Source organism: Mesoplodon densirostris, chromosome 12, assembly GCF_025265405.1.
Source record: "Mesoplodon densirostris isolate mMesDen1 chromosome 12, mMesDen1 primary haplotype, whole genome shotgun sequence".
Taxonomy (NCBI): domain Eukaryota; kingdom Metazoa; phylum Chordata; class Mammalia; order Artiodactyla; family Ziphiidae; genus Mesoplodon; species Mesoplodon densirostris.
In genome coordinates this window covers 17151563-17177874 of record NC_082672.1, presented here as the reverse complement: position 1 = coordinate 17177874, position 26312 = coordinate 17151563, and the positions used below count along the sequence as shown (strand labels likewise).

The 26312-nt window shown below is 43.2% G+C and overlaps 2 protein-coding genes across 2 annotated transcripts in view; both read left to right on the top strand.

Annotated features, from left to right (window-relative positions):
• The window catches only part of UST (uronyl 2-sulfotransferase), a 293926-nt gene that overhangs the window by 194359 nt on the left and 73255 nt on the right, over nt 1–26312 (top strand). The window lies entirely within an intron of this gene.
• LOC132500384 (serine/threonine-protein kinase 3-like) lies at nt 3602–8719 on the top strand. The gene is given in 3 exon segments (XM_060115396.1): nt 3602–3916; nt 8064–8289; nt 8292–8719. Coding segments are annotated over 3 exon segments (969 nt in total).

The window sequence follows — 26312 nt, the reverse complement described above, 5'->3', positions numbered from 1 at the left end:
TATATATCAACAGTACTGTACTGTAATAGGTTTATAATACTTTTCACACAAGTAATACGTAAAAAACAAACACAAAAAATAAAGAAAACATTTTTAATCTTACAGTACAGTACCTTGAAAAGTACAGTAGTAGCAGCTACATCACCACTGCTTTTAGGCTTGCTTCCAGACATCCTGGACTTGAAATAAAGATCCTGTCCCACTGTATTCTATACAGTACTGTCCAGTAAAGTACAGAAAAGCACAACCACTTGTAGAGGATGCACGCACCTGACAATGTACACCAGACACATGAACTAACTTACCTGATTGGACATGTGAGCGCACGTTCGCATCTTTGAAAGTTCACAACTTGAAGGTTCGTATGTAGGGGACTTACTGTGTAGACTAGGAAGACAACTCCGAGAGGCTAAGTGGATAAGACCAAACCTTGAACATGAGGAAGTGTGTGAGGCTGCCTTAGTTACAAGGAGTTCAGGTCCACTCAGGTTGCCTCAGGAGAAGAGAAAAGTAAGAGTTATCCTTGGGATGTATCTAGTAATGAGGACAGAATGGCCACAACTTCCAGCAAAGGCCAGGAGATGCCACGCAGAGCCAGGCCGCATGGGACGAGCAAAGAGCAGAGTGCAACTCAGCCTCCCTGCGGGAAACCTGGAAGTGGTTCAGAACGGGAGCCGGGTCCAGCGACCGGGTCATGTGGGCACCCGGTCAGCCCAGGGGTTCCCTCCTCCCTGTTCCCCGGTTCTTGACACACTTAGCCGCTTGCTGTGCTCTCCTCTCTGCTCCCACGACGGATGCTTCCTGGTGTTCCTCTGTACCTCACATTCAGGCTTCTAAGAGTGACTTATTCGTCCACTTGGTCACTCTGACCAGCCATAAGTCATGTTTGGCTGCCCCTGGGACAAGTCTCATCCGTGCTGTGTTCAAGGGCATGGTCAGACAGATGGGACGGGATGGAGTCACCTCCAGGTATAGTGTTTGTGTTCATTTCCCATAACTGCTGTGGCAATTTACCACACACTTAGTGGGTTAAACTACCGACATTTCTAATCTTCCAGTTCTATAGGTCAGCAGTCTGACACCAGTTCCACTGGGCTAGACTCAAGGTGTTGGCAAAGCTGATTTTTTTTTAAGATTTTTTTTTTTTTTTTTTTTTTTGCATTACGTGGGCTTCTCACTGCTGTGGCCTCTCCCGTTGCGGAGCACAGGCTCTGGACATGCAGGCCCAGCAGCCATGGCTCACGGGCCTAGCCGCTCCGCGGCATGTGGGATCTTCCCAGACCGGGGCACGAACCTGTGTCCCCTGCATCGGCAGGCGGACTCTCAACCACTGCGCCACCAGGGAAGCCCCTAAGATTTTTTTTTTATGTGGACCATTTTTTAAAGTCTTTATTGAATTTGTTACAATACTGCTTCTGTTTTTTTGTTTTGGGTTTTTGGCCGCGAGGCACAGTGGAATCTTAGCTCCCCGACCAGGGATCAAACCTGAACCCCTGCATTGGAAGGGGGATTCTTAACCCCTGGACCACCAGGGAAGTCTCCAAAGCTGATTCCTTTTTGAAGGCTTGAGGGGAAGACCCATTTCCCTGTTCATTTGAGTGGTTGAGACTCCATGTCCTGTGATTGTAGACTGAGATCCCATTTTCTTGCTGGTGGTCAGACGTGTGCCATTCTCATTCTCTAGAGGCATCTACGCTCCTTAAACCATGGCTCCCTCCCTCCCATCTTCCAAGTATGGTGGTGGGTTGAGTACCTCCCAAGCTTGACGTTTCTCCCCGTTCTTCTTCTTTTTTTTTTTTTTAATTTAATTAATTAATTTATTTATTTTTGGCTGTGTTGGGTCTTCGTTGCTGCACGTGGGCTTTCTCTAGTTGTGGTGAGTAGGGGCTACTCTTCATTGCAGTGCGTGAACTTCTCAATGCAGTTGAGGAGCATGGGCTCTAGGCACATGGGCTTCAGTAGTTGTGGCTCGCGGGCTTCAGTAGTTGTGGCTCGCGGGCTCAGTAGCTGTGGCTCACAGCTGTAGAGCGCAGGCTCACTAGTTGTGGCACACAGGCTTAGTTGCTCTGTGGCATGTGGGATCTTCCCAGACCAGGGATCGAACCCGTGTCCCCTGCATTGGCAGGTGGATTCTAAACCACTGCACCACCAGGGAAGTCCTCTCCGCCTCCTTCTTCCATCTCATTTCTCTAACCAGCTGAGAAGGGTTCTCCACTTTTAAAGATTTCTGTGAATCGACTGGGCCCGTCCAGATAATCTAGAATCATCTCCCCATCTCAAGGACTCTAACGTTAATCACATCTGCAGAATCCTGTTTGCTGTATAAGGTCCCATATCCACAAGTCCCAGGGATTAAGGATGTAGACATCTTTGGTGTCTATTATCCTGCCCACCACAGTGTCACCTAGGACTGCGGGGACTGAGGGGACTGTGGAGGGGTTGTGAGCATGACAGGCATTTTGAAACTTGGCTTGTCCCAGCCACCGGTGGGGAGCCCACGTCTGGCTTTCCACTGTGGCGTGCTGCCATGCAGTGGCACCAAACTGTGGCTTTCCTGTCACTGGTCTGCAAAACCAAGGGGCCAGTCATACATTTTACTTTTACTCCTATGGGTGACTTATTCATCCATCCATCTACGCATTTATCATTCATTTATTCATTCAATAAATATTGATTTAGTATTCTGTGTGACAAGCATAATAATAAGAACTGGAAATAAAACGCTGAGCAAAAATAGACCCCTCTGTGTCTGTCCTCACAGAGCTCAGAGTCCTGAGAGGGAAACAGGTATTAATCCCAAAACCACACAGATTCATGTGAAATAGTAACTGCATCACATTTTACAACACAGAGAGATGTGCCACTGTCCAGGCATAGAATGGGGTAGTTGGCAAGTCTAGAAGTCAGAGAAGTGATGGTTGAACTGAGATGTGAAGGGAAAGAGGAGAAGGAAGAATATCCAGACACTGGGAACAGCACATGTAAGGGTCCTGTGGCAGAAGGGAGCAAAGTGAGCACGGGGGAAGAAGCAGGGAGGCCGGAGTGGGGTGAGCTGAGGGAGGGAGGGAGAGCTGAACCCCACGGTGTGGGCAGGCAGGGGTCGGGCCCCACAGAACCTCCCAGGGCTTGTTCAAGAGGCCTGGGAGACACTAAGGGATTTAAAGCAGGGCTGGGGATGGGGGAGCATGTTTACATGGGATCCTAAAACTTACATTTTGGAAAACAATTACTTTAGCTTCAATATAGAGTAGAAAAGGGCTCCAGTTAATCTGAGGCTACTGCAGTGATCAAGTGGGAGATAAACAATCAAGGAGCAGGTATTTATGGAGTGAGGATCGTGTGTGATGAGCAGCTCTAGGGGCAGGGGCGGTGATGGGGGAGCATTTACATTTGGGGGGGCACCTCACTGCCCTTCCAGTTGCTAACTGCCTGGCTGTCAACAGAAGACCCAAACTTGAGGAGTTGTCATTGGCTGGGACATGTTTAATTAGCAAAAGAATGATGCAGACACTGGAGAATTCAGGAGAAGAAACATCAGCGAGAGGCGGGATCTTTGCGGGAGGCTTCCTGGACGAGGTGGCCGCTCAGTCTCTGGGGACGGATGCAGATTCAGGCAGGGGTGAGGGTCAGGAGGACCGCAGCAGCAGAGCGTTGGTGTAAAAGCCTGAGAGCCCGAGGCTTGCGCTATGGTCAGCCACCCAGCTTGGCTGGAGCAGAGGGTTTAGGGAGGCAAGGAGCTTTGGGACTGAGAAGCGATTCTCCAGATGTCCCCGAGGAGGCTGCCAAGTCAGCTTTGCCTGACCTGCTTTCTCAATGGAAGGTCCCATCAGGAGCATCAAATCCAAGCTGCCAGAGCGCAGCCAGGTGCATCGCGCTGGCCACCTGTCAGCTGAGCTCCGGACCCCCACGTCTCACTGTGAGTCAGCGACCAGCTGCAGCTGCCTCCTTGCTGGGGGCTCAGCCCTGCACCCCAGCTGGGACAGATGGCCCAGATTTATGAAGGTGGTGGTTCTCAGCCTGGCCGCTCATTGGAATCACCTGGGAGGCTTTTAAAACTACCGATGCCTGGGTCCCACACCCAAAGATTCTGGTTTAATTGGTCAGGGGTGCAGGCTGGGCTTTGGGACTTTTTAAAAGCCAGAAGTGAGGCCAACATGTAGCTAAGGCTGAGAACTACTGAGAAATAACAACACATCCATTCTTGTCTGTATTAGCAGGAGCTATTTTTACTGAGAGATATACCTCCCGAATATCTTCTAGAAGCTTACTTTCTATATCCTCTGCACATTTGGAAACACTCTATTTGCCTTCCCCTCAGGAATTTTTTTATTTGTTAGACTTCTAGTTGGCCTGTGCAAATAAATGTCATTAAAAGAGTTTGATGGTATAGTGTAAGATTTGTTGCATTTATGAATACTCTGTGTAGGTCTTAAGTCAGGCTTTCTTTTAAGCTGAAGTGGGAAACCAAAGATTATATTATACTGTACATTTAAGATCTCACTTTAGGAAGCGTGCTTTTGGCAATAAAACAGAGAGTAAGTACTTTGATGAATAAAATATTTTAGCATGAAGACATCTTCTTATTTGGCCGATGAGGCATTTAGAATCCAATGCCATTTTTCCAAAGAGATGTGCGTCACTCTTTAAATGCAGGCCAGTTCATAAAATACAATAAATGCTAAATTTAAAGACATGGATGAATAGAACTACACTTTAAATGCAGTCAGGAAATGTTCTTTAAAATAATGTTTTTTAAGTGCAGCCAGGGAGCTTGCTATTCAAAGAAGTTATGCGGTGAAGTTTTATATAAAGTAAAAAACTAATGGCTCGATTTATCTGTGTTAAAATTTTGCATTTCATATCCTACACTTGTTTTCCAGAACCTGGCACACCTCTGTAGTTTTCCTCAATTTGCTTTGCCAAATTGTAATATTTTTTCACTGCCCAACTGTTTTACATACACAGCATAAATTCCCCAAAGGCAGAACGACCTCCAAACGTGTTCTTAAAAATATTTCGTGAAGTCTAAAGACAGGAAAAGTAAGTGTAAAACATCTAAGAGATTTATTGGAATCTCAGCTTGAATTCTAATTTCAAGTACTTATGAAAATGTCAAAATTAACATGAAATAACTGGCAGTTTTTCTAATAACTGTAAATTGAATTAGATAGTGTGTAATTGGAAAAATGCTTGCTTCGCTCAGGCTCTCCCAAAACAAGTCTTAGAATCTGTTAGCTGCAGCAGCCTTGCCCTCTAATGGCTGGAAATTGAAGGACAAGGCTGAATACTTTCGACTACAGGGAGGATAGAAACTAAGCAGAGGGATATGGCACCATGTCAGGAGACTCTTCCCTGACATGACATGAATCTTCATTCATGATTAAATGAAAGAATTTTAACCAAAGCCTACTCGATTTCAAGTCAAATGAAGCTTTTTAAAAATGGCTCTGCATTTCATATTACAAACTAAAACCACAATGGAATTGTATCAACATGTAGCTAAATGTTTCTATACTCATTTTTTTTTTTTTTGCATTGAAGAGGAAGGTTATACCGGTATGACTTTTTTTTTTTTTTAAAGGGGAGGGTTTTTTAAAATTAATTAATTTATTTGTTTTTATTTTTGCCTGTTGGGTCTTCATTCCTGTGCTCAGGCTTTCTCTAGTTGTGGCGAGTGGGGGCTACTCTTTGTTGCGGTGCACAGGCTTCTCTTTGCAGTGGCTTCTCTTGTTGCCGAGAACGGGCTCTAGGCGCACGGGCCTCAGTAGTTGTGACACGTGGGCTCAGTAGTGTGGCTCGAGGGCTCTAGAGCGCAGGCTCAGTAATTGTGGCGCACGGGCTTAGCTGCTCCGCGGCACGTGGGGTCTTCCCGGACCAGGGCTCGAACCCGTGTCCCCTGCATTGGCTGGCGGATTCTTAACCACTGCGCCACCAGGTAGGCCCCTGGTATGACTTTTATAGTGAGATGATTGCCCCTTCACCACTCTGCAGAGTTTTAAACACTCACTGCCAGTTTTTGAAATAAACTAAACTCTTGGATGAGACTTGTCAAAAGAATCAGCAGATGCATAAAAGAAAGTTGTCAAGTTCAATAAGAGACAGAGGAAACTTTGTTGATGATGAAATCTCACTATAATTATGGCATTCCATATCTGACCACTATTAATAAATAAAAACCCTATGAGATTAAGAAAAGTGATCTAAACCAAGACAATAGGGAGTTCCCTTGTGGCCTAGTGGTTAGGGGCTTTCACTGCTGCGGCCTGGGTTCAGTCCCTGGTTGGGGAAATGAGATCCCTCAAGCCATATGGCATGGCCAAAAAAATAAAAAATAAACCAAGACAATAAGATTAACCTCAGCCAACCTTGATTACTGCTAATCTTTATTTCTCCAGGTAATTATTACTTGGTGTGAATTATATTTATTTTTTACATGCTAATATAAATAATATATATTTTTTACTTGTTAATATATATTGCTTCTAAAATCCTTCAAATTATTTCACATTTGTGTATGTCTTATATGTTTAACTAAGATATAATTCTCTCAGATGATAGGACATGATCTCCTCTTTTAATCCCACCACCCTTCACAGCCACCTGGCCAACATCCAGCCCAACTTTCAGTACATACTTAATAATAGATACAAATGTGGACCAAGCACCAATGTTTGCCTCTTCTCTCCACTTACAACTTCAGTATATTTTGAACACCTGCAAAGCATCAGGCATTGTGATGGGAATAGCTATGGCAAGATGAGCATCTGTTCCTACTCTCTGCCTCTACTGCACACAAAGAAACCCATCTCCTCCTGTGTTCCATTAATAGTGAGTGATACCCCTATCGGTTCAGTCACCCATACAAGAGACTCTGGAGTCATCCCTGCCTGCTTTCTTTCCCCAACCCCCCAACCCCTATGCAGTCAGTCACCAGCTTAACATGGAATCCTCCTGAAAGCAGAGCCTGAGGCAAGGGTTTGGATGAAGGGTTTTAGAATTTGACAGTGATCCCAGGGACTAGGAGTGGGGGACTGGAGAGAGAGGGAAGGAGGGAAGGTCAACACAAGGGCGTGTCCTGACATTGGTCACTCCCGTGGAAACCGAGGCTCAAGCCTGCCAGCACTGTGGGAGGACAGGGTATAATTTGCCCTAGAATGTTTCTGACTGAGGAAAGCAGAAAGCATTTACCCACTGCTTTCATCGTTTGTTGTCAAGTTCACCTCATGAAGCCTTAACTCCCCGCACATCTGGGCTGTGCATACAGGGGGGCCATGTGGGTTCCTCTGGGTGTAGCACTGGGAACAGAAAGCGAGGTTGCTCTCAGGTTACTTCTGCGTGAATCTCGTGGCTGCAGCAATGGCTAGAGAAAAAGTGGCCAAGAGGACGGGAGGCAGGGCACAAGAGTGTCCAGTCCAGCTGCCAAGACTGTCGCTTCTTCCTCCTTGATGTCTCTCAGATCATTCCCCATCAGGGTCATCAACAAAGCCCTCCTCATGTTCTACCCAGATATCTGCAAAAGCCTCATAGCCAGTCAGCCTGGCTCCAGTTCATCTTCCAACCCACAGTCATAGCATCTAGTGTGCAAATCTGACATTGTCCTTCTCCTGCTTAAAACCCTTCTGTGTCTTTCCGTTCCCTAGGTGTAATGTCACCTATCGATATTGTTATAATATTATCATAATATTTAGTGTTGTTTGGCCTGAGGCGACCCAGCACTGGAGCATGCAGGCTCTTTGGTGGTGCTAATGGCGGACTACGGGAAGGCTCACGCCAAGGAATACTTCCCAGAACTTCTGCTGGCAGTGTCCTTGTCCTGGCAGCGAGCCACAGCCACCCCCCGCCTCTGCAAGATACCCTCCAACACCAACAGGGAGGCCTGGCTCAGTCTCCTACGGAGTCACTGCTCCTTCCACCTGCGTCCCGTTGCGCATACTACCCTGTGTGTGCCCTTCATGAGTGGAGTCTCTGTTTCCCCCAGTCCTGTCGAAGTCCTGCAGTCAAATCCTGCTAGCCTTCAAAGTCTGATTCTCTGGGAATTCCTCCTCCTGTTGCCGGACCCCCAGGCTATTTTTATGATTCCCACAAACCCACCACCAACATTCAGGAAGCCAGAACTTTGTTCTGATGATTTCACCAATTTTGTTAAAAAGTGCCTAGTGAAGAATCCTGAGCAGAGAGCTACTGCAACACAACTTTTACAGCACCCTTTTATCAGGAATGCAATACCTGTATCAATTTTAAGAGACTTGATCACAGAAGCTATGGAAATCAAGGCTAAAAGACATGAAGAATAGAGCGAGAATTGGAAGAGGAAGAAGAAAATTCAGATGAAGATGAGCTGTATTCCCACACCATGGTGAAGACTAGCTCGGAAAGCGTGGGCACCATGAGGCCCACAAGCACGATGAGTGAAGGGGCCCAGACCGTGACTGAACATAACAGCACAATGTTAGAGTCTGACTTGGGGACCATGGTTATAAACAGTGAGGATGAGGAAGAAGATGGAACTATGAAAAGAAATGCAACTTCACCACAAGTACAAAGGCCATCTTTCATGGATTACTTGGATAAACAGGACTTCAAGAATAAGAGTCATGAAAACTGTAATCAGAATATGCATGAACCCTTCCCTATGTCCAAAAATGTTTTTCCTGATAATGGGAAAGTTCCTCAAGATGGAGACTTTGACTTTGGGCTTCCTGGATGGCGCAGTGGTTGAGAATCTGCTCCAATGCAGAGGAGACGGGTTCGCTCCCTGGTGCAGGAAGTTCCCACATGCCGTGGAGCATCTAAGCCCATGGGCCAACTGCTGAGCCCGTGTGCCTAGAGCCCGTGCTTCGCAACAAGAGAAGCCACCACAATGAGAAGCCCGCGCACTGCAACGAAGAGTAGCCCCTGCTCGCCGCAACTAGAGAAAGCCCACGCACGGCAACGAAGACCCAACACAGCCAAAAATAAATAAATTAATTAATTAATTAAAAAATATAGATTATCGGGCCTCCCTGGTGGTGCAGTGGTTGAAAGTCTGCCTGCCAATGCAGGGGACACAGGTTCGTGCCCTGGTCCGGGGGGATCCCACATGCCACGGAGTGGCTGGGCCCATGAGCCATGGCCGCTGAGCCTGCGCGTCCGGAGCCTGTGCTCCACAATGGGAGAGGCCACAACAGTGAGAGGCCCGCATACCACATTAAAAAAAAAAAAATATATATATATATATATATATATATATATATTATCATAATATTTAACCAAAAAGCATCACAACCGCATGTGAATCTACAATTATCTCAGTAAAAAACTTCAATGAAAAGAAGCTTCACAAACCAAGAGAAAAAGGATAGGTTAACCAATGAAGAGCATAGGAAAAATCCAAGTGAGAATGAGCCAGTTTTGGAAACAGGATGTGAGAAGCGTGGTTTGATTAACACGTATTTATTTAGGAAAGCAGTAAGTCAAGGCTGGCAGGACAGGACCAGATTACTGAGAGTCTTGAAAGCTGCAGAAAGGACTTGAAAATTCATCATAGAAGGTAGGACTCACCAAGCATCTTGAGCAAGGAATTAAATGTCAGGATGTGAAATGCTGCTTCTAAGTTGTGTGTTACACTTACAAAGACCTTCTTCGCTCTGAAGCTATTAAAAAAATTCTCCATGGTGTCTTCCGGAGTTTTTGTTGTAATTCCTGTTGTCTAATATAAAATCTTTGATCCATCCTGCTGTCAGGTGTAACATGTGAATCCAATATCTTTTTTTTCCCAGATGGTTAACAAATTATCTCAACAACCTTTACAGAATAATTTATTTTTTCACACTAAAATGTCACCTTTACCGTATAATAAATCCTTATTTTTGGAGGGGTCAATTTTTTGACTTTTTATGTTATTCCATTGATCTGTGTCTTTAGGTATAGTAGAACACTATTACATATATATATATGTGTGTGTGTGTGTGTGTGTTTGTGTGTGCGCTCTTGTGTGTAAACTAATATATAATCACATAATATACATTTTCTTATATAATAGACAATAATATCATCAATACAATTAATGCACTATACAATAACTATTATATACTAAATATTTTATTATCTGGTAGGCTCTAATCTCTTCTCACTCATCTTTTCCCCTAACTGTTCTAGCTCTTTTTCCTTTGTTGATTTTTCTATAGAAACTTTAAAATCAGCTTCTTCAGCTCTCCCCCCCCCCACATACATCCCCAGCAAACATTAAGTTTTAGATGGACTTGAGAAGCACCGTGGGAGACCTTGAGCGACACCGCATCTCCCACTGTGCTCACTCTTAGCCCTGTGTGATCAGCCCGTTCGCCGGATAAGTGTTATTTCTCCTTTACTTGTGGAAACTAAGTTGAAGTCAGCAAATAAAACCCCTCACTTGAATTGTTCTGACGTAATATGCATCTGAGACTTTCACTTGGTCACTTCCAGCTGCTCCCCTCATTACATTCAGATCACTAATATCATACATTAGTATATGCCTTTTAACTTTGTGTGCAAACCCCGGATGTGAAAGCCTGAGTAATTCATCCTTTACTTTGAATGGTGGGTTCTCTTTCTGGCCCTTCACAGGTGGGCTCCTCCTGTCACACAGTATTTCTTTCTTTCCATTAATACCTTAGCTCTGCATTTTCATCGGGTTCTCATGTTCAGTCTTCCGTGGGCATCCTGCGAGAGTTTTGTGCAGGCAGTTTCCTGCGTCTTGCCTATTCTATGTTTGTTCAATCCGATCACCCTGCAATTGAAAACATTTGAATAATATACATACATCATCAATATACCACTACCCTGATATTTTTTGGAAAGTTCTTCTCCTTCATCCATTCAGTCCAATCTGCACTGAAACCCTTTTTATTTTGTTTAGAATGTCTCTCAGCGTCGCTCACCCTCTCTCCATTGCCACTGCCGTTAGCACTGTCTTTAATGTTTTTCAGCGCTGGAACAGCCTCCTAACTAATCTCCTCTGATTCGGCCACTTTCTCGCTCTTTCACCCTGTACAGTGCTGCCAGATTCGTTTTCCAAAGCAGCACTTCATGTCCTGTCATTTAATTCCTTGCTCAAGAAGCTTGGTGCGTCCTGCCTTCTGTGATGAATTCTCAAGTCCTTTCTGCGGCTTTCAAGACTCTCAATAATCTGGACCTATCCTGCCAGCCTTGACTTACTGCTTTCCCAAATAAATGCTAATTGAACCAAGCTTCTCAAATTCTCTCTTGAGAACAGGCTCCTTCCCATATCCATTCTTTTCCTTATGTTGCTACCCTAAGCTGGAAAGTCTTCTTCTCGTTTCTCTCTCCATCCATAGCCTATCCATCCTTCAAAATCTCATCACCATTCTCTCTTGATCCCAACCTCTGGGTCGCTGTTCCTTAGTACCTGAATACTTAACTTGATCCTCGTAACACAATCTTATGAGATTATTATTATGTTATCATGATCTCAATTTAATGATGAGCCTGTTGCTCAGGAAGGTTAAGCAACTTGCCCAGAGTTAAGTTACATCCATGAAGTGATGAAACTAGTATTCAGACTCCGGCAGTCTGGCTTCAGAGGCCATGTCCCTAACCACCATGCTGAACTGCCTCTTTTCATCCTGTGTGACTCTCAGCTTGTTTCCTTAGTCCTTTCTCAGCCTGACTGTCAAGTATTCCGTCTGCTGTTGGTCACGTATCATCTTCCCTGCTTTGTATACATCCCATTTATTGCTTCCCTGGAGCCCATCATGTAGGAAGGACTTAATAGGATTTACTGCATATGCGCAGGGAACTTAACGGCCTTACTCACCAGCATTTCTCCAGCACCTAAAAAAAGTTTTTTTAAAAAATAAAGAAACAGGATCTGACACATAGTAAGTGCTCAAAGATTATTTGTTGAATAAATGACTAAATGAATATTGGATTGATTCACAGTTTGATAAATATATGACCATGTCAGTGTATCCTTCTCAAGTTTTTCCATTCATATAAATGTGCACATCTGTATTTTATGTACAGGTCTCTCAGTTGCCTCTAGGCTATGACTGATGATTAGCTGAATTTTTTTTTTTCCTGGATAAAATGGATGCTTAGTTGTTATCAGCTGAGTTAGTTGTTGCCTCTACGGACCTAAAGGTACTTCCCAGGGCACGGCAGGTCTTGGAGTTCAGCTCTCTATTATAGCTGATGAAATTAAGTTACACCAATTTAATTACACTAATATTTTACTATCAAAAGCAAAAAGAAACACTTTTGCTAGGTTTAGCTGCCTTAGCAAATAGTGCTTTTAAACTTGAGGTCTATAGCACTTGCTTATTTATAAGTAAATAAAATGTTATTGATAATCCAACAAAATTTAATTTTTAAAGTGTTTCTTCTTCGTGAAAAAGTTCTTCTAACCTGGAGAAGGGCATTATTTGCTTCATACCCTGTTCCTGAAGACTACTTTGGTTTCTACTTTTCATCCAGTATCAATTTTAATATTTTGGCTGAAAGATACCTCAAGTAATCCTCTCTAAATGTTATTAGTGGAAGTCAGGCTTCTGCAGAGCAAAATCTGTATTTAATTTATTTGCAAAGCCACATTTAGCATTGCGAATTTTAAAATTCAGTCAAAATAAATGATTTTACATCAAGGGCTGAATTAACACCAAGTTTTCAAAAGGCTTGTCTTCTGAGAAATTCAAAGCTTCTCATTAAGTCTACAGTCTTCCAAAAGTGTGCTGTTCTCCAAGATAGCCTTATTAGTCCCATTTTGCAAATAACAAAATTGTGGCAAGAAGCAATTAAGTATCTTTACCAGGGTCTATTGGAATGGTATCATACTGGGTAGGCCCTTGACTTATGATCACACCATCATTGGTAAATTAGAAGAGGCTACAAACAAAGAAGGAAGAAAAAAGATTAGCAAGGAGGAAGGCAAATGTAAGAATAGGATTTGTCATCAGGGCCCTTTTAACATGGGTTCCCAGAGAGTTGAGAAAAGGGAGGGAAAAAATAAACAGACCTTAATTAATCATAGTACTTTTCAAGGCAGAAAAGAAACATAGAGGGCTTCCCTGATGACACAGTGGTTAAGAATCCGCCTGCCAATGCAGCGGACACGGGTTCGAGCCCTGGTCCGGGAAGATCCCACATGCCGTGGAGCAACTAAGCCCGTGAGCCACAACTACTGAGCCCATGTGCTGCAACTACTGAAGCCCATGTGCCTAAAGCCCGTGCTCCGCAACAAGAGAAGCCACCGCAATGAAGAGCCCGCACACCACAACAAAGACCCAACACAGCCATAAATAAATAAATAAATTTATTTTTTAAAAAAAAGAAAAGAAAGAAACATAGAGGTTATCTCATCTCATCCACTCATTTAAGGAGTTAGGACTGGAGCGTGAAGGTTGGAAATACCACATGGAGTTGCCCTCATTATGATGGTGTTGACTGTAAATGCTAAGCTAAATCAGATATTTATCAGAGAAAGTGAATTTAGAAATAGAATGTCATGAACAAATTTGTGAAATATAGGAAAGTCTGAAAAGGGTGTATGTTAAGTTCTGGAACAAAATTATAAAGCCCAGAAGTGATGGCCATCTCCTAAACTTTTCCAGTCTATTGCTCACCAGTCTACTTATTATGACGGCCTAGTTCAGTTTCATGCTTGTGCAGAAAAGGAGGACACAGTCATCTCAAGATGACCAAGTCACCATGGTGGACCCCCTGTCACCACCCCGCCACACACACCCACACCTACACATGCTCACTCACACCCTCTCAGTGACTGAAATTGACAGCTTTTTTTTTTTTTAATGTTAAACTCTTCTTCCTGGGTTCTTTTCTTTAATTATAAATAAAACTGGTAGGTCTGGCATTTTGTTACCAGCATCTTTTAATGAACCTACCCATCCACAAGGTTATGTACGTCTCGTGCATAAATGTTTGGACTATTTATATTCTGATATGGTTAATTCATTCTCTCTTTCTTTCAACAAGTATTCAGCACCTACTCTGTAGCCAGTGCTTTGGCAGATACTGAGAATGCAGTGCTGAAAAACACAGATGTAGTTCCAGCTTTCATGGAGTGTATCATCTGTCAGGGAAACAGACATTAAATAAGTGACTGGAAGAGGTGATCAGGCTGTGGGAACAGCATGTACATAAATCAAGAGTCCCAGGTACTACAAAACTTATATGGATGGAGTTTAGAAGGCAGGGCCCAGGGGTATGCTATGCAGATGGAAAGGTGGGCAGGGGCAAATATATCATAAGTATGTGAGGCTTTATTCTGAAAACAATGAAAAGTCTCAGACAGGTCGAATTGTGGTCAGGGAGGGGGGCATGACATGACAGGATTTGCATTTGAAATCTTGTGCGAGGGGAAGATGCTTGGAGTAGGGCAAGATAAACTATTTAGGTCTGGAATAGAATTGGCATGGTAGAGGAGACTGATGGGAATGAAAAGATTAAGACACATGGCTGAGGGAGAATCAGTCATTGCTCCTTGAGTGATTGAAAGTGGAGCTGGAGGATGAGGGGAGTTAAGGAAGATCCTGGGTTTCTGGTTGGAGCAATTCGATGGAGAGTACTACTGTAGGTGGGGGATACAGGTCCAGAGGGGTGGGAAAGATAAGTGCTGCTTTGGATATGCTGAGTTTCAGATGCTCATGTGAATGGAGACATCCAGCAGTCAGAAGAGAGGGCTGGGCTAGATATATAGAATTGGAAATGATCAGTATCCAGAGAAAGGGTAATGATATATACCTATCTGTATATATCTACATCTATATCAATATCTATATTCCATGAGGGGTGAGATCATGTCTGGAACAATGGCGGCGCTCACTGATTATTTGCTGAAGGTCGTTGAATTGAAGCCATTTGGTGAGATCAAGGATGAGGATGAAGAGCCTATGGGTCACCCATTTTTTAGCACGCTTTGAGGAGTGGGAAACAAGAGCATCAGTCCCAAGAAGAGGATAACATAGAGATGTGGCATCACAGAATCAGAGGGAAAACGTTTCAAGAAGGGAGGATAGGTCATCATTGTTGGAAGTGGCTAGGAGGGGCAAGCAAAAGAAAACTAGAAAAATGGAGATAGTGATGGAAGCGTTGGTCTGCATTGCCCTGGTGAGGTAGGCAGAGGCACCCCTGGGTTGATAGTCATCGTCTCTCCTAAAGAGGATGTTCTGTCTCAGGATCACTTACCAGGGGAAGAAGTAGGTCCTCAAGGGCAAGGGAATCCTATATCACTCTTCTTTTTTTTCTTTTTTTTTTTGCTTTACGCGTGCCTCTCACTGTTGTGGCCTCTCCCGTTGTGGAGCACAGGCTCCGGACGCGCAGGCTCAGCGGCCATGGCTCACGGGCCCAGCCGCTCCGTGGCATGTGGGATCTTCGTGGACCGGGGCACGAACCTGTGTCCCCTGCATCAGCAGGCGGACTCTCAACCACTCTGCCACCAGGAAAGCCCTCACTCTTCTTTTTTAAAAAATAAATATTTATTGAGAACTTGCTATATGCACAGTCTAAAGTGATTAGCATGCTAAGTTCCTCTGAGACACAGAAGCCAAGATGAGATTGGACGTGCAGAGATTTATTGGGAGAAATGCTGGTGAGGGAAAAGGGAACTGGAAAAAGACATCATACGTGCTGTAGGTCTGACCCCCGTGAAGAACAGAGAAGGAGAATTGGGTAGGCAGAAGCTCAGACTGCAGTGCAGCTCTAATAAAGTTTTGGCCAAGCCAGTGGGGAATCTTCAAGCCAAAGTCATCCATCGGAGGAGTCCTGCAGCTTGCAGGAACGGGCCTGCTATAACCTCCCTGCCAGTCTTTGGCTTAGAGCAGCCCGTGGCCTCAGCAGGAATGAGGTGATAGATTCAGAGCAAAGCATCTCGGACTATTGGTCAGTTACTCTCCCGACAGCAGGAGGGGTTCATACCTGCCACACAAACATTATCTCATGTAATCTTTACAGCATCCCTCTCAGATAAATATTATTATGCCCATTTCACAGATGAGACACTAAGGACTACAGAAGCTATGTAACTTGCTTAAGTTTACACAACTAGTAAGAAGCAGAGCCTGGGTTTCAACCAGTGGTGCTCTGGAGCTGGCTTGGACTGGCTCTGAGCAACTGTTAAATTTTCAGGAATTGTGCTATTTAGTTGACATCAAGATGGTGGCTTGAATTTGGCCATGGTAGGCGTAGTCACACCATGGAAATCTGCAAATGCTATAAATCAGGTCTTTGTTTTTTCAGGAAGGGTGGTGGTTATACATTTACCACTGATATGTCACTGATGGCAGATCAGTGGTAGGTCGTATGCCACTGATCTGAATCCAGGTCATCTGACTCCAGAGTTGCCCCTGCTGAATAAGTATTTACCTTCGAAGGTAACACGGATATACATACATACCTCTACTGATGATTAGGGACTGGTAACCTATGAAATTATGTAAAATGTTGGGTTCGGTACAGTTATATCTGTTACCACTCATATGAATTCCTGCATCTTACATTTATAAAGACAGACACTATTGGAAAGTGTGTTTCAACCTCAAGATGACCTTTGAAGAGGACTGTAACATCCATTACAGCCCAGTGATGTAATTGATCTGCTTCCTGCCTACTCCCACCCATGGACCAGAGGATATATTAATTACCTGCCTGCCTGGCCACTGGCAGCTTATTGTGAAATTGTTTATCCTCCCAGCTCTGCACTCTCCAGCCTGGGAAATAAAATTTGCATGCTGCCTGGTGTCATGTGCTCCAGAGTCTGAGAGCACAGCATCTGTAGAGAACAACCCAAGGAAGGTTAGGATGAAAAGAAGCCCAGAGACTTTGGCCACTGTAGAAAGTAATGTTCCCTAAGTGTCCCTGAGAGTCAGAAGACTCAGGTTTCAGAGTCACTTCAAACTGCAAAATATGAGAGCTACTAAAAATATTTCTAGTGCACGTGAACCAGCTGAGGAAGAAGCTTATGCCAGGAAGCCTGCTTCCAGATGAAAAAGCAGATCTGTCATGACAGCAACCCGTGCCCTCAAGCAAAGCTCTTTGAAATCTTCTGACATTGCAAAAGAATCTGTAAATCACCACTTCTGCACCGCTTCCAAAAACGTTTCTTCCTTATTAATTTATTTTAAAATACTTTTTAAATAAAAAGTAAGAGAGAGGCCCTTTTCTTGGCACTTGGGACCATCAGGGAATAGGACACAAATTGCTATTGCTGTGGAGCTCACGTTCAAGTTTTTTGGTTTTTGGGTTTTTTTGCGGTACGCGGGCCTCTCACTGTTGTGGCCTCTCCCATTGTGGAGCACAGGCTCTGGTTGCGCAGGCTCAGCGGCCATGGCTCACGGGCCTAGCTGCTCCACGGCATGTGGGATCTTCCCGGCCGGGGGCACGAACCTGTGTCCTCTGCATCGGCAGGCGGACTCTCAACCACTGCGCCACCAGGGAAGCCCCACGTTCAAGTTTTATTCCTTGCTTCAACCCTCTTCATCTTCATCGCATGTGTATGTGTTCATTTTTCAACCGTGTATCATTCAGCCAAACAGGCACTGGGCGTCTGCTCTGGGCCACGTGCAGTGTGGTAAGGGCTGGGGAAACAAGATAGACTTTGCTCTTAGAAATACAGTCTAAGGGGAGAGGCAGGCACATAGCCCTTGGGTCCTAACACCAGGGCATTATCTACAAGCATCAGTGGACGGCTGTGGAGGTCATGTCCAGGAGACTTTCTGGAGGAGGTGACACGAGTTGAGTCTTGCTGGATAAGTAGAAGGCAGCCAGGCAGAGAGGGAATAACTTGAAACAGCTTGCTGCATAGGAGGAACTAAAGACAGCAAAGGTTGCTGGGGCATAAAGGGTGAGGCGGGAACAGGAACCCAAGACTGGACAGGTAGGCAGAGCCTGCGTCATGATGTCAATTCCCTGGTTAATTTCATTTATTTAAAAAACAGCCACACCCTAAACTTCCTGACGTTCATTTCGGCTGGTGTTCTCCATTGAAAGACAGGCAGGAAGCCAGAGGAGGCCGCCACTCTGGTCTCTAACCTGCAGGTGTGGACCTGCGAGGTGATGCACTGTCCCATGCTCCCTGCCCCCTCCCAGCCACGCCCCAGCCCTCTGCACTTCAACACTGCAACTCGCCTCTTTCTATTGCCAAATCCACTCTTCAAAGGAGACCTCTGCCTGTTTCCAAGGATGCAGCTGGTTGGTTCCTCCTCCACAGTGCCCTGCTTGCCGGTAATCCATGGTAATTCACTGGCCTGTCAGTCCGCAGCTCAGAGCCTGCACTCTCTCCCACCCACATTCTAACACCCCTTTACCACCAGTGAGTGAGCTTTACAGCCACTTCTGCTCCTCTGGAATGGCCCTTCTAGAAATGTAGGAACCTCATCAGTCCTCCATCAGCCAGTAAAAATGGGATAATAGATGTTCAAAGGCTTTGAAAATACAAGAAACACGTAATTCACAGTGTTCTTGTTATCATTTGAAGCCTCTAGACTTCTAAAGAAGCAATTTATGGCTTTGTGGGAACTTCACGAAGGTGGGGTTCTTTGATCTCAGTAAGTGCCCCCAAATAAAAACCTTGGTTAAAAAGTTTAAAAGGTGCAAAAGGATTTAGGACAGTGAAGGGAGGGAGGAACCGAGGTGGAATAGTGAAGTCAGAAATTTCAGGGCCTTCCCTCTGTGAAGCAGTAGCTAAGCCACAGCAGAAATCCAACACCTGGGTCTCCATTACGTTTTACAAACTGCATTAGCATTTTACCAATACTGCAGATGGATATGACGGAGGGCCAGGGCATTATGGGGAAAAAAAGTAACCCATGAGACCCTTACCAAAATAATGGATAAACAAAAGTGATGGGTCTTTATCCTCGTTCAGGTAAACCAAAAACAACTTGGACTGCGTTAATAGAAGCATCTGTTCTCACAACAGCAAATGCAGATTATGTCTCCAACTCTGTCCCGTGTCTTTGCAGGTTAACAGATAACTTACTAAATTAAGGCAGCCACGTTTACTCTTCCAAAATGGGACATGTAAAACTGAGACATCAAAGCCCAACCAGGGCCATTGACCATTCTCATTTGAGAGGTGAAGGCTCTGTCTAATCTTCACATCTTTTCCTCAAATACAAGAGTTAATAAGTTGCCGGTTCATATGGTAAATAACAAACTTTCCTGAGCTTTTGGGTAATCAGTGAGTTTTTACTTTATTAATTCCACTCTCCTCCATTTGTAATTTAGATGGAGGAACATTTAAGTCAATGGAAATGCAACTAAAGAAACAGGGCCACTTTGTGAAGAAATTTCACACTTAAATATTTTTAAAAAAAGTGTGTGTAGGGTAATAAAGTTCAAAGACCATTGCTTCCTTTGTTCTTTTTAATATTTTATTTGGAATTTGGCATTAGAGTCAGGACAACCCACAGTAACCAAAATTGACTTTCATATAAAAAATACTAAAAAGGGTTATACACCAAAATATTTTTCTTTTTATCTATTATATTTTAATTCCTTATATCTTTTATTTAAAAATATTTATATTTGTGTGGCAGATTTATGGTTGCTTTTTATTTTCCTTTTTTTGCTTAACCGTATATTCTATAATAAACATGGGTTGATTTTATAATAAAAATATTAGAGGAACAAGACTAAGCTTTGACACCAAGGAGATCTTTCTTGCTTTTGAATTTGAATAGTTAAGCAAATTAGTGCATTAAGATTGAGAAGCCAAAGGAAACATTCAGGGACAAGTTAACTGGACAAGTTAAGCTACTTCTCCATTTACCTGTTTGACCTCGTTCACATGACACCAGGGTGTTCTCATGGATAAAATTATAATCCCAGATATACAGACTTTCAGATTCATATTTTCCGTCTTAGCGCACAGAAGATTTACTTTGGGGATTTTGCAGAAAATTCTTGTGTTTCAGTCATTTGCCTTTTCTCTGTGAAAGCCAGTAGGGAACAGTAGTAGGTGCTGATCATCCCCAGACCCCCAGAGAACAGTGCTAGGAGGCTCTGCATTAATTGATTGAGAAGTTCTTTTAAAGCACCAACTTCTTTCTAAAACAGTTTGGATCAAATAGTGAGACTGGCTGCGAACCACAATATTTATAAGAGGTGTAAATTTGAAATCTGCAGTGATGTTCTTTTAGGAGTCTGACCTAGAAGTGGAAAGAGGAGAATGGGCCAAGTTGATTCAGTAGGGCCTGGAACTGATGGTATTATCTCATTTACTTGAGAAATGCTGGCTGAATATCTGCTCCGGGCCGGGCACCCTTCAAAGCCCTGAGACCGCTCTGAACAACACCAAGTCCCACCTCTCTTGGAGCTGATACCCTAGTGAGGCGAAACAAATAGTAAACAAACAGATAGACAAATAATAGGCAGTAGTCAGGTGGTGATAATTGTCCATGGATAAAGTCCAGGAGAGTCTATGAACTCCAATAGAGGAAAAAAAAGTCATTATTTTCACTAACTTAGCATTTCCTTCAGTTTTGAATATAGGTAACAAACTGTAGCAGTATTCACAATACCTATAATGTCACCAATAGAATTCATTTCTATTTTATATCAGTTACTCTTATTGGAGATCTCTTTAAGTAACCATTCACACTACCATAACACCTGGATTGATATGATGGTAGATATTAGACCCACTGAGAAATCTTGTTATTTAATATTTTAACAAGCACATATATTACTTACCCCGACTTTTTAGTATTTTGATAAATAATTCAATGTATTTGGTTTTCTTTCAACTATTATATGTTTTATTTTACACATTTAAGCACATTGATCTGAGAAGTGGGTCCTTAGACTCCACCAGACTGCTGAGAGGTCAATAGCAGAAGTGCTTTATGCAATCTTCCCTTATCTCCTCACAGAGTTGAAAGGGCTGAAATTGAGCACAACTAATAGTTTTTACTGCTCCTTCAAAGACATTCTTAAGTTAAAAATTTTTTTGAAGTGTGTGCAGTGGTGAAGAGAACCATGATATCTAGTCAAGTCTGGTCCACTGTCTTTTCTTTTTTTAATTAATTAATTAATTAATTAATTTTTGGCTGCGTTGGGTCTTCGTTGATGCACGTGGGCTTTAGTTGTGGCGAGCAGGGGCTACTCTTTGTTGCGGTGCACAGGCTTCTCATTGTGGTGGCTTCTCTTGTTGTGGAGCACGGGCTTTAGGCACACGGGCTTCAGTAGTTGCGGCACACGGGCTCAGTAGTTGTGTCTCACTGGCTCTAGAGCGCAGGCTCAGTAGTTGTGGCGCACGGACTTAGTTGCTCTGCAGCATGTGGGATCTTCCCAGACCAGGGCTCAAACCTGTGTCCCCTCCATTGGCAGGCAGATTCTTAACCTCTGCACCACCAGGGAAGCCCCTGGTCCACTGTCTTGATTCATGCTAATGAGCCAACCACTTATCACCACCGTTTTGCACCATCAGTGCCAATGTTGACACCATCAAAACTACAAATAACACCTTAGTATGATTATGAAAATAGTTTTGATCTTGTGGACCCCTAAAAGGGTCTCAAGTCTAGCCAGCGATCTGTGGACCACACTTTGAGAACCACTGTGCTAGATTAAGTTTCAAGTACAGAAATTCTTTTAAGCACTTGAAACCACCAAGGGGACTCTATTTGCATAAAAATATTGTTGGTGGTTGTTGTAGTTTGCTCTCCAACTCTTTGAAATGGAATTTTTAAAACCTTGGTAAAAAATAATCTTCTGTTGACAGTTTTGGATGGGCTGGTGCTATAATACAAGTTAGGAAATACATCTTACGGCAGAGACACATGCCTCCTGTCAATATCCAATACGGAGGGTCTTCACCTCCTTCATGTCATGAGCCGCTTTAGCGGTCTAGTGAAGCCTACAGACCTCTCAGAATAATGTTTTTAAATGCATACAATAAAATACTTAGGATTACAAAGAAAACAAATCGTATTGAAATACAGTTATAACCCCAGACCCCTTTGCTAGGGTGGGGGAGTGTCTGTACTCTGTACTCCAAGTTAATAACCACTGCTTCCCTCAGTCTTTACTGGCAAGGAGAAACAGCTAGGGATGGCATTTGTTTTTTAATGCATTTGTTTCCATGTCAGTTGACATCTTAAATCCCCAAATTCTGGCTATCAATGAGATAGATTTAGACCTAACAAGTCCAGAGCAAGAATGTGGAATTAGGAGAATGATTTTCTCCTCCACCTTCTATAAGACTGAGCAGCACATGCCTCCTGCTAAATCCTGACTCTTTCTAAAGGAGAACGGTCGTGGGCTGCAGACAGGAAGATCTCGGGTACTGTCTCCCTAATAGTCTAGGACTACCGAGAATTCTCTAATGGGACTTTCTAAAACTTTGGTTACTCTTTTTGAAAAACGGTAATTGTTTCATATCAATAACTCCCTTCCTTTTCTCTGCTTCTTAAATCAAAGCAGCATCCTTAGGCTTATTGTACTTTGAGAAACTATCTAGCCCTTAGTGCTAAAAGTGAAGAAGCAAAGAATTTACAGTATGGTTACCGAAAGAGTGAAACCAATCATAATCCCCTGGGGAAGTTTTCCACTCTTCTGGTGAAAGGTTTGTGGATTATTGAAAACAACTCATTTATCCACTTTCATAGAAGAGAATGTTGGTGCTGATCATTGAAAACAGCTGATAATCCAAAAATCAACTGTATTTAGTCTTGGAATTAATAACGGTATTCTAGCATTGTGACCTCCTCTGATTGTGTTTTTCTTGGGCTAATATTGAAATGAATTCTTATTCTTTGACTTAAGGGTAGAGAGGTAAGTTAGTGATTTGAAAATATCCCAAGAGTAGGAAGCCAGCCTGCGATTTTAAATTTGCCACAAATAATCCACCAAGTGGCTATTCACCACTTCATTAGTCAAGGGTTTCACTGTGGTCCTCGTAAGTCTTTTCATGAAGGAAATCACGCTCCCTATAAACCACAGCTCTCCTTTGGACCCCACTACTAAGCTCTTTTAGTTTTCACCCTGCTTTCCTTGTATTTCTCACTGCGTAGCTTTCCTTCTAGGGGTGCGCTGAACTGTCAAGCCCTTGTATTTCCACGACTACTTTATTCAATGTTGCTGAATCCTTGAGAGCCCTTAATCAACGCACCCAAAAACAAAACCGCCTATTCACTCCTATGGTTCTCTCACCCAGTCAATACTTAGTCACTCATGATTACACGGTGTTAAGAAACTGAAATTCCCAGTTCATCTAAAAGAATCATTCTGGCTCTTTAGTTTCAATTTCTCTTTATTAAACCTATTGTGGATTCTTTATGACCTTCTGAGTTGGGACTACAGGGCCACAGAAAGGAGAGGCTGTGAGCCTTAAAAAATCTACAGACATGTTGTTTATGCCCTGGATCACCAAAAGTGGAAAGTGTGACTTTTGTGGTTAGTTTGGGCCTCTTAGGCCAAAACTATTAGACTATTGGATGTAAAAGAAAGAAAAGGGAATTCTAAACCTCTTCAGCTGGGAAGGCAAAATCATCAAAATTCTATGAGGTTAAGACAGTTTCTGTGGCTTTTAGAAACTTGTATGGCCCAAAGGAGTCATAAATAATTTTTATGGTGTAAAAACCCTTGAAGAACATACTTGGTTTCCCAGGAATTCCTGCCATTCTTACACTCACAAAGTCTCACGTTGGTGTAGAAGCTCTGTTGGAGCCTGATTTGTCTGCTCAGTACTACCTCCAGGAAATACTGAACTGTGTGGGGACTTAGCCTACCCCTGAGGCTTCTTTTAACAGGTGAAATGAACAGATATGAGGTGAGGGATGCATTTCTTTCCAGTTCATAATTCAACTTTGAAGTAAAATCTTCAGTGGTCCTTCTGATCTCTGGCAAGTTTATCTTTTCTTTCTGGTGTTACACGGAAAGCAGTCAAGTTAAAATGTATTTCCATAGTTTTATTGAGATCTAGAGTGGGAAAACTGTAGGCCCATAAGATCCACTGGCAAGCCACTCAAATGATATCATACTACCACCCCACAGAAAGCCCACAGAGTGGTGACCTATTTTTCTATGTGACTAGGTAGGAGAGAGGGCGGTGGATCTCTCCATAAACATGTCCTCCTGCTTATTTTAAGGGCTTGATCAGCATCTCAACATTTGTCATGCTAGAAGAACGGAGAGTCCTATTGACTCTATGCTTCCACATAGAATCAGCATAGCCCCCTTTTGCAAAGATTGCTGCCATCTACGTGCTGGGCCGAATGCACAGGGCAGAATTGCCCACAGGGGGCTGGTTAACCAAGATAGCACTTTCAGAGCTCACGGCAGAGCTGCTGGTGGCAGAGGTCCAGCCACATAGCTTTTCTGGGCCTTGGAGACTAGAATCACAAAGCCCCAAAGTCATTATTCCTCTAAGTGAAACCCACATCTGGAATGTACTTTTTCTAGCAGGGAGTGGGTTAGAGGTCATTTAGTGACATTTCAGTCCTCCAGATGTCTACTAAAAAAAAGTATCCATAATGATATGTCTTCATCCACAATATCATTTAAGTGTTTTTTGATTAAAATGCACCAGTACTTTCATTCTGGATTTCACTCTGCTGCTGAATTTTTTATGATGTTGTTTATTGAAAAACAGCACTGTCTTCTGAAAGCTTTTACCAGATTCCCATGGTGATTTGCTAGGCATAGCACAATTCAAATTAAAATTTCATCATCTTCAAAGGCTACTATTATGAGCTATAAAAGAGCACCTGCCTGGCCCTGGGTGGGTACCATCATACAGAGAGGAGACATGAAGCTTTTCTTCCAGAAGTTTAGAGTCTATATAATACTAATAAAGAAAATGTAGAGTGAAGATTATGCCATTTTTGTGTTCGTGGTATACTTCACGTATTGGAACTTTCGGCGACACACTTGAAGCAATTAAAAGATTCAAAGCAACACCATTATAATAAAGTCACTGCTACAATATATTAATATCTTGCAGGGTCTGTAAGAAGAATCCTCAGGAATCATACTGTTTGAGGTCTGGCTTAAACTGTGCTTTGGCCCTATGCCTCTGACATCCTCATGAAGCAGAAATGATCACATTGCAATAAACATGTGACCTTGCTTTGGCATGGACTTGACATTTTACCAAGTGTCTTTCCTCTGACTCAGCAAGGTGCACTCCCCATATCCATCACACACATTTCTGCACTCCATATTCTTTCCAATAGAACTCCCTGAAGGAGAAAAAGCAAGAACAGCCCATACAGGACCCCCAAGCGAGATGGTATAGAGATTTCACTCTCCCTTGGCCCCAAACACGTAGCAATGATAGATAGAATATTTAAAAAGGAAATCCAAAGAGTGTCCCCATGCCTGGAACAATACCAGCGTGAGGAGCAGTGGTGAAATCACAGGCCAGCTGAGCTCTGGTCCAGAATGGGGCAGCAACAGCCAGGCATTGGGTTCCCTGTCAAGATGGGGGCCAGCACCAGGCTCAGTGCTTTCAGGGTCTCAGGTGGGGAGCCACAGTTCCCTCACAGTCAAGCAAAGAAAGCCAAACAAAATGACTGCTGACCCGTCACTGGGACTATGGCTTTTAAAGGGTAGACCTACAGAGGTGGTAGAACAAAGCCACAGCCTATGAACAGAATAAACAAAGTTAAATTTACACTCAAATATTTTAGAGTAAAACTGCAGGATATCAAGGAAAAGGAAGAAAAACAGATGACCAGTGAAGGAAGCATAATTAGGCTGATAGCAGATTTCCCATCAGCAAGAGTAGATACCGGATGACAGCAGGGTAGTATCTTCAGAGTGCTGAGCGAAAACAACCATCAACCTAGGATGTTACATAAGCTACACAGTCACTCTAGAGACGTTTTCAGACATAGAAAGAGTTAACCACTTAACGACTGCACGAAAAGGATCATTAAAAGATGGTTTATGAGGAGAAGTAAGGAGGGTGCAGGACACAAGATGCAACAGTGAATATAGCCATTGATTAGCACATGTTGGTAAAATGAGTTAAATACTGAGTGCTAAGAGGTTTTTTGTGTTAAAAAAGGATTAGATTTAGACAACATTGATAAGATGGGATGGGCAGTGTTTAATGGATAATGAAAAGTGCTAAGATCTTTCCAGACTCAGGAGAAATATAGAAAAACCAAATTACTTCAGACTTTACAAGAAAAAAATTAATCAAGTTTGAATGTTAAACATTTTTAAATGACTCCTCCATCCACTCACCTTTCTGACCATTCACTTATGAATGATTTCTTAAAATTCTGCACCTCTCCTCAGTACTTCTCGAGTAATGAGAGTATTTTAAGCTGCATTGTTATCGTTTGTATTTTTTAAGCTGTCCGAACCAT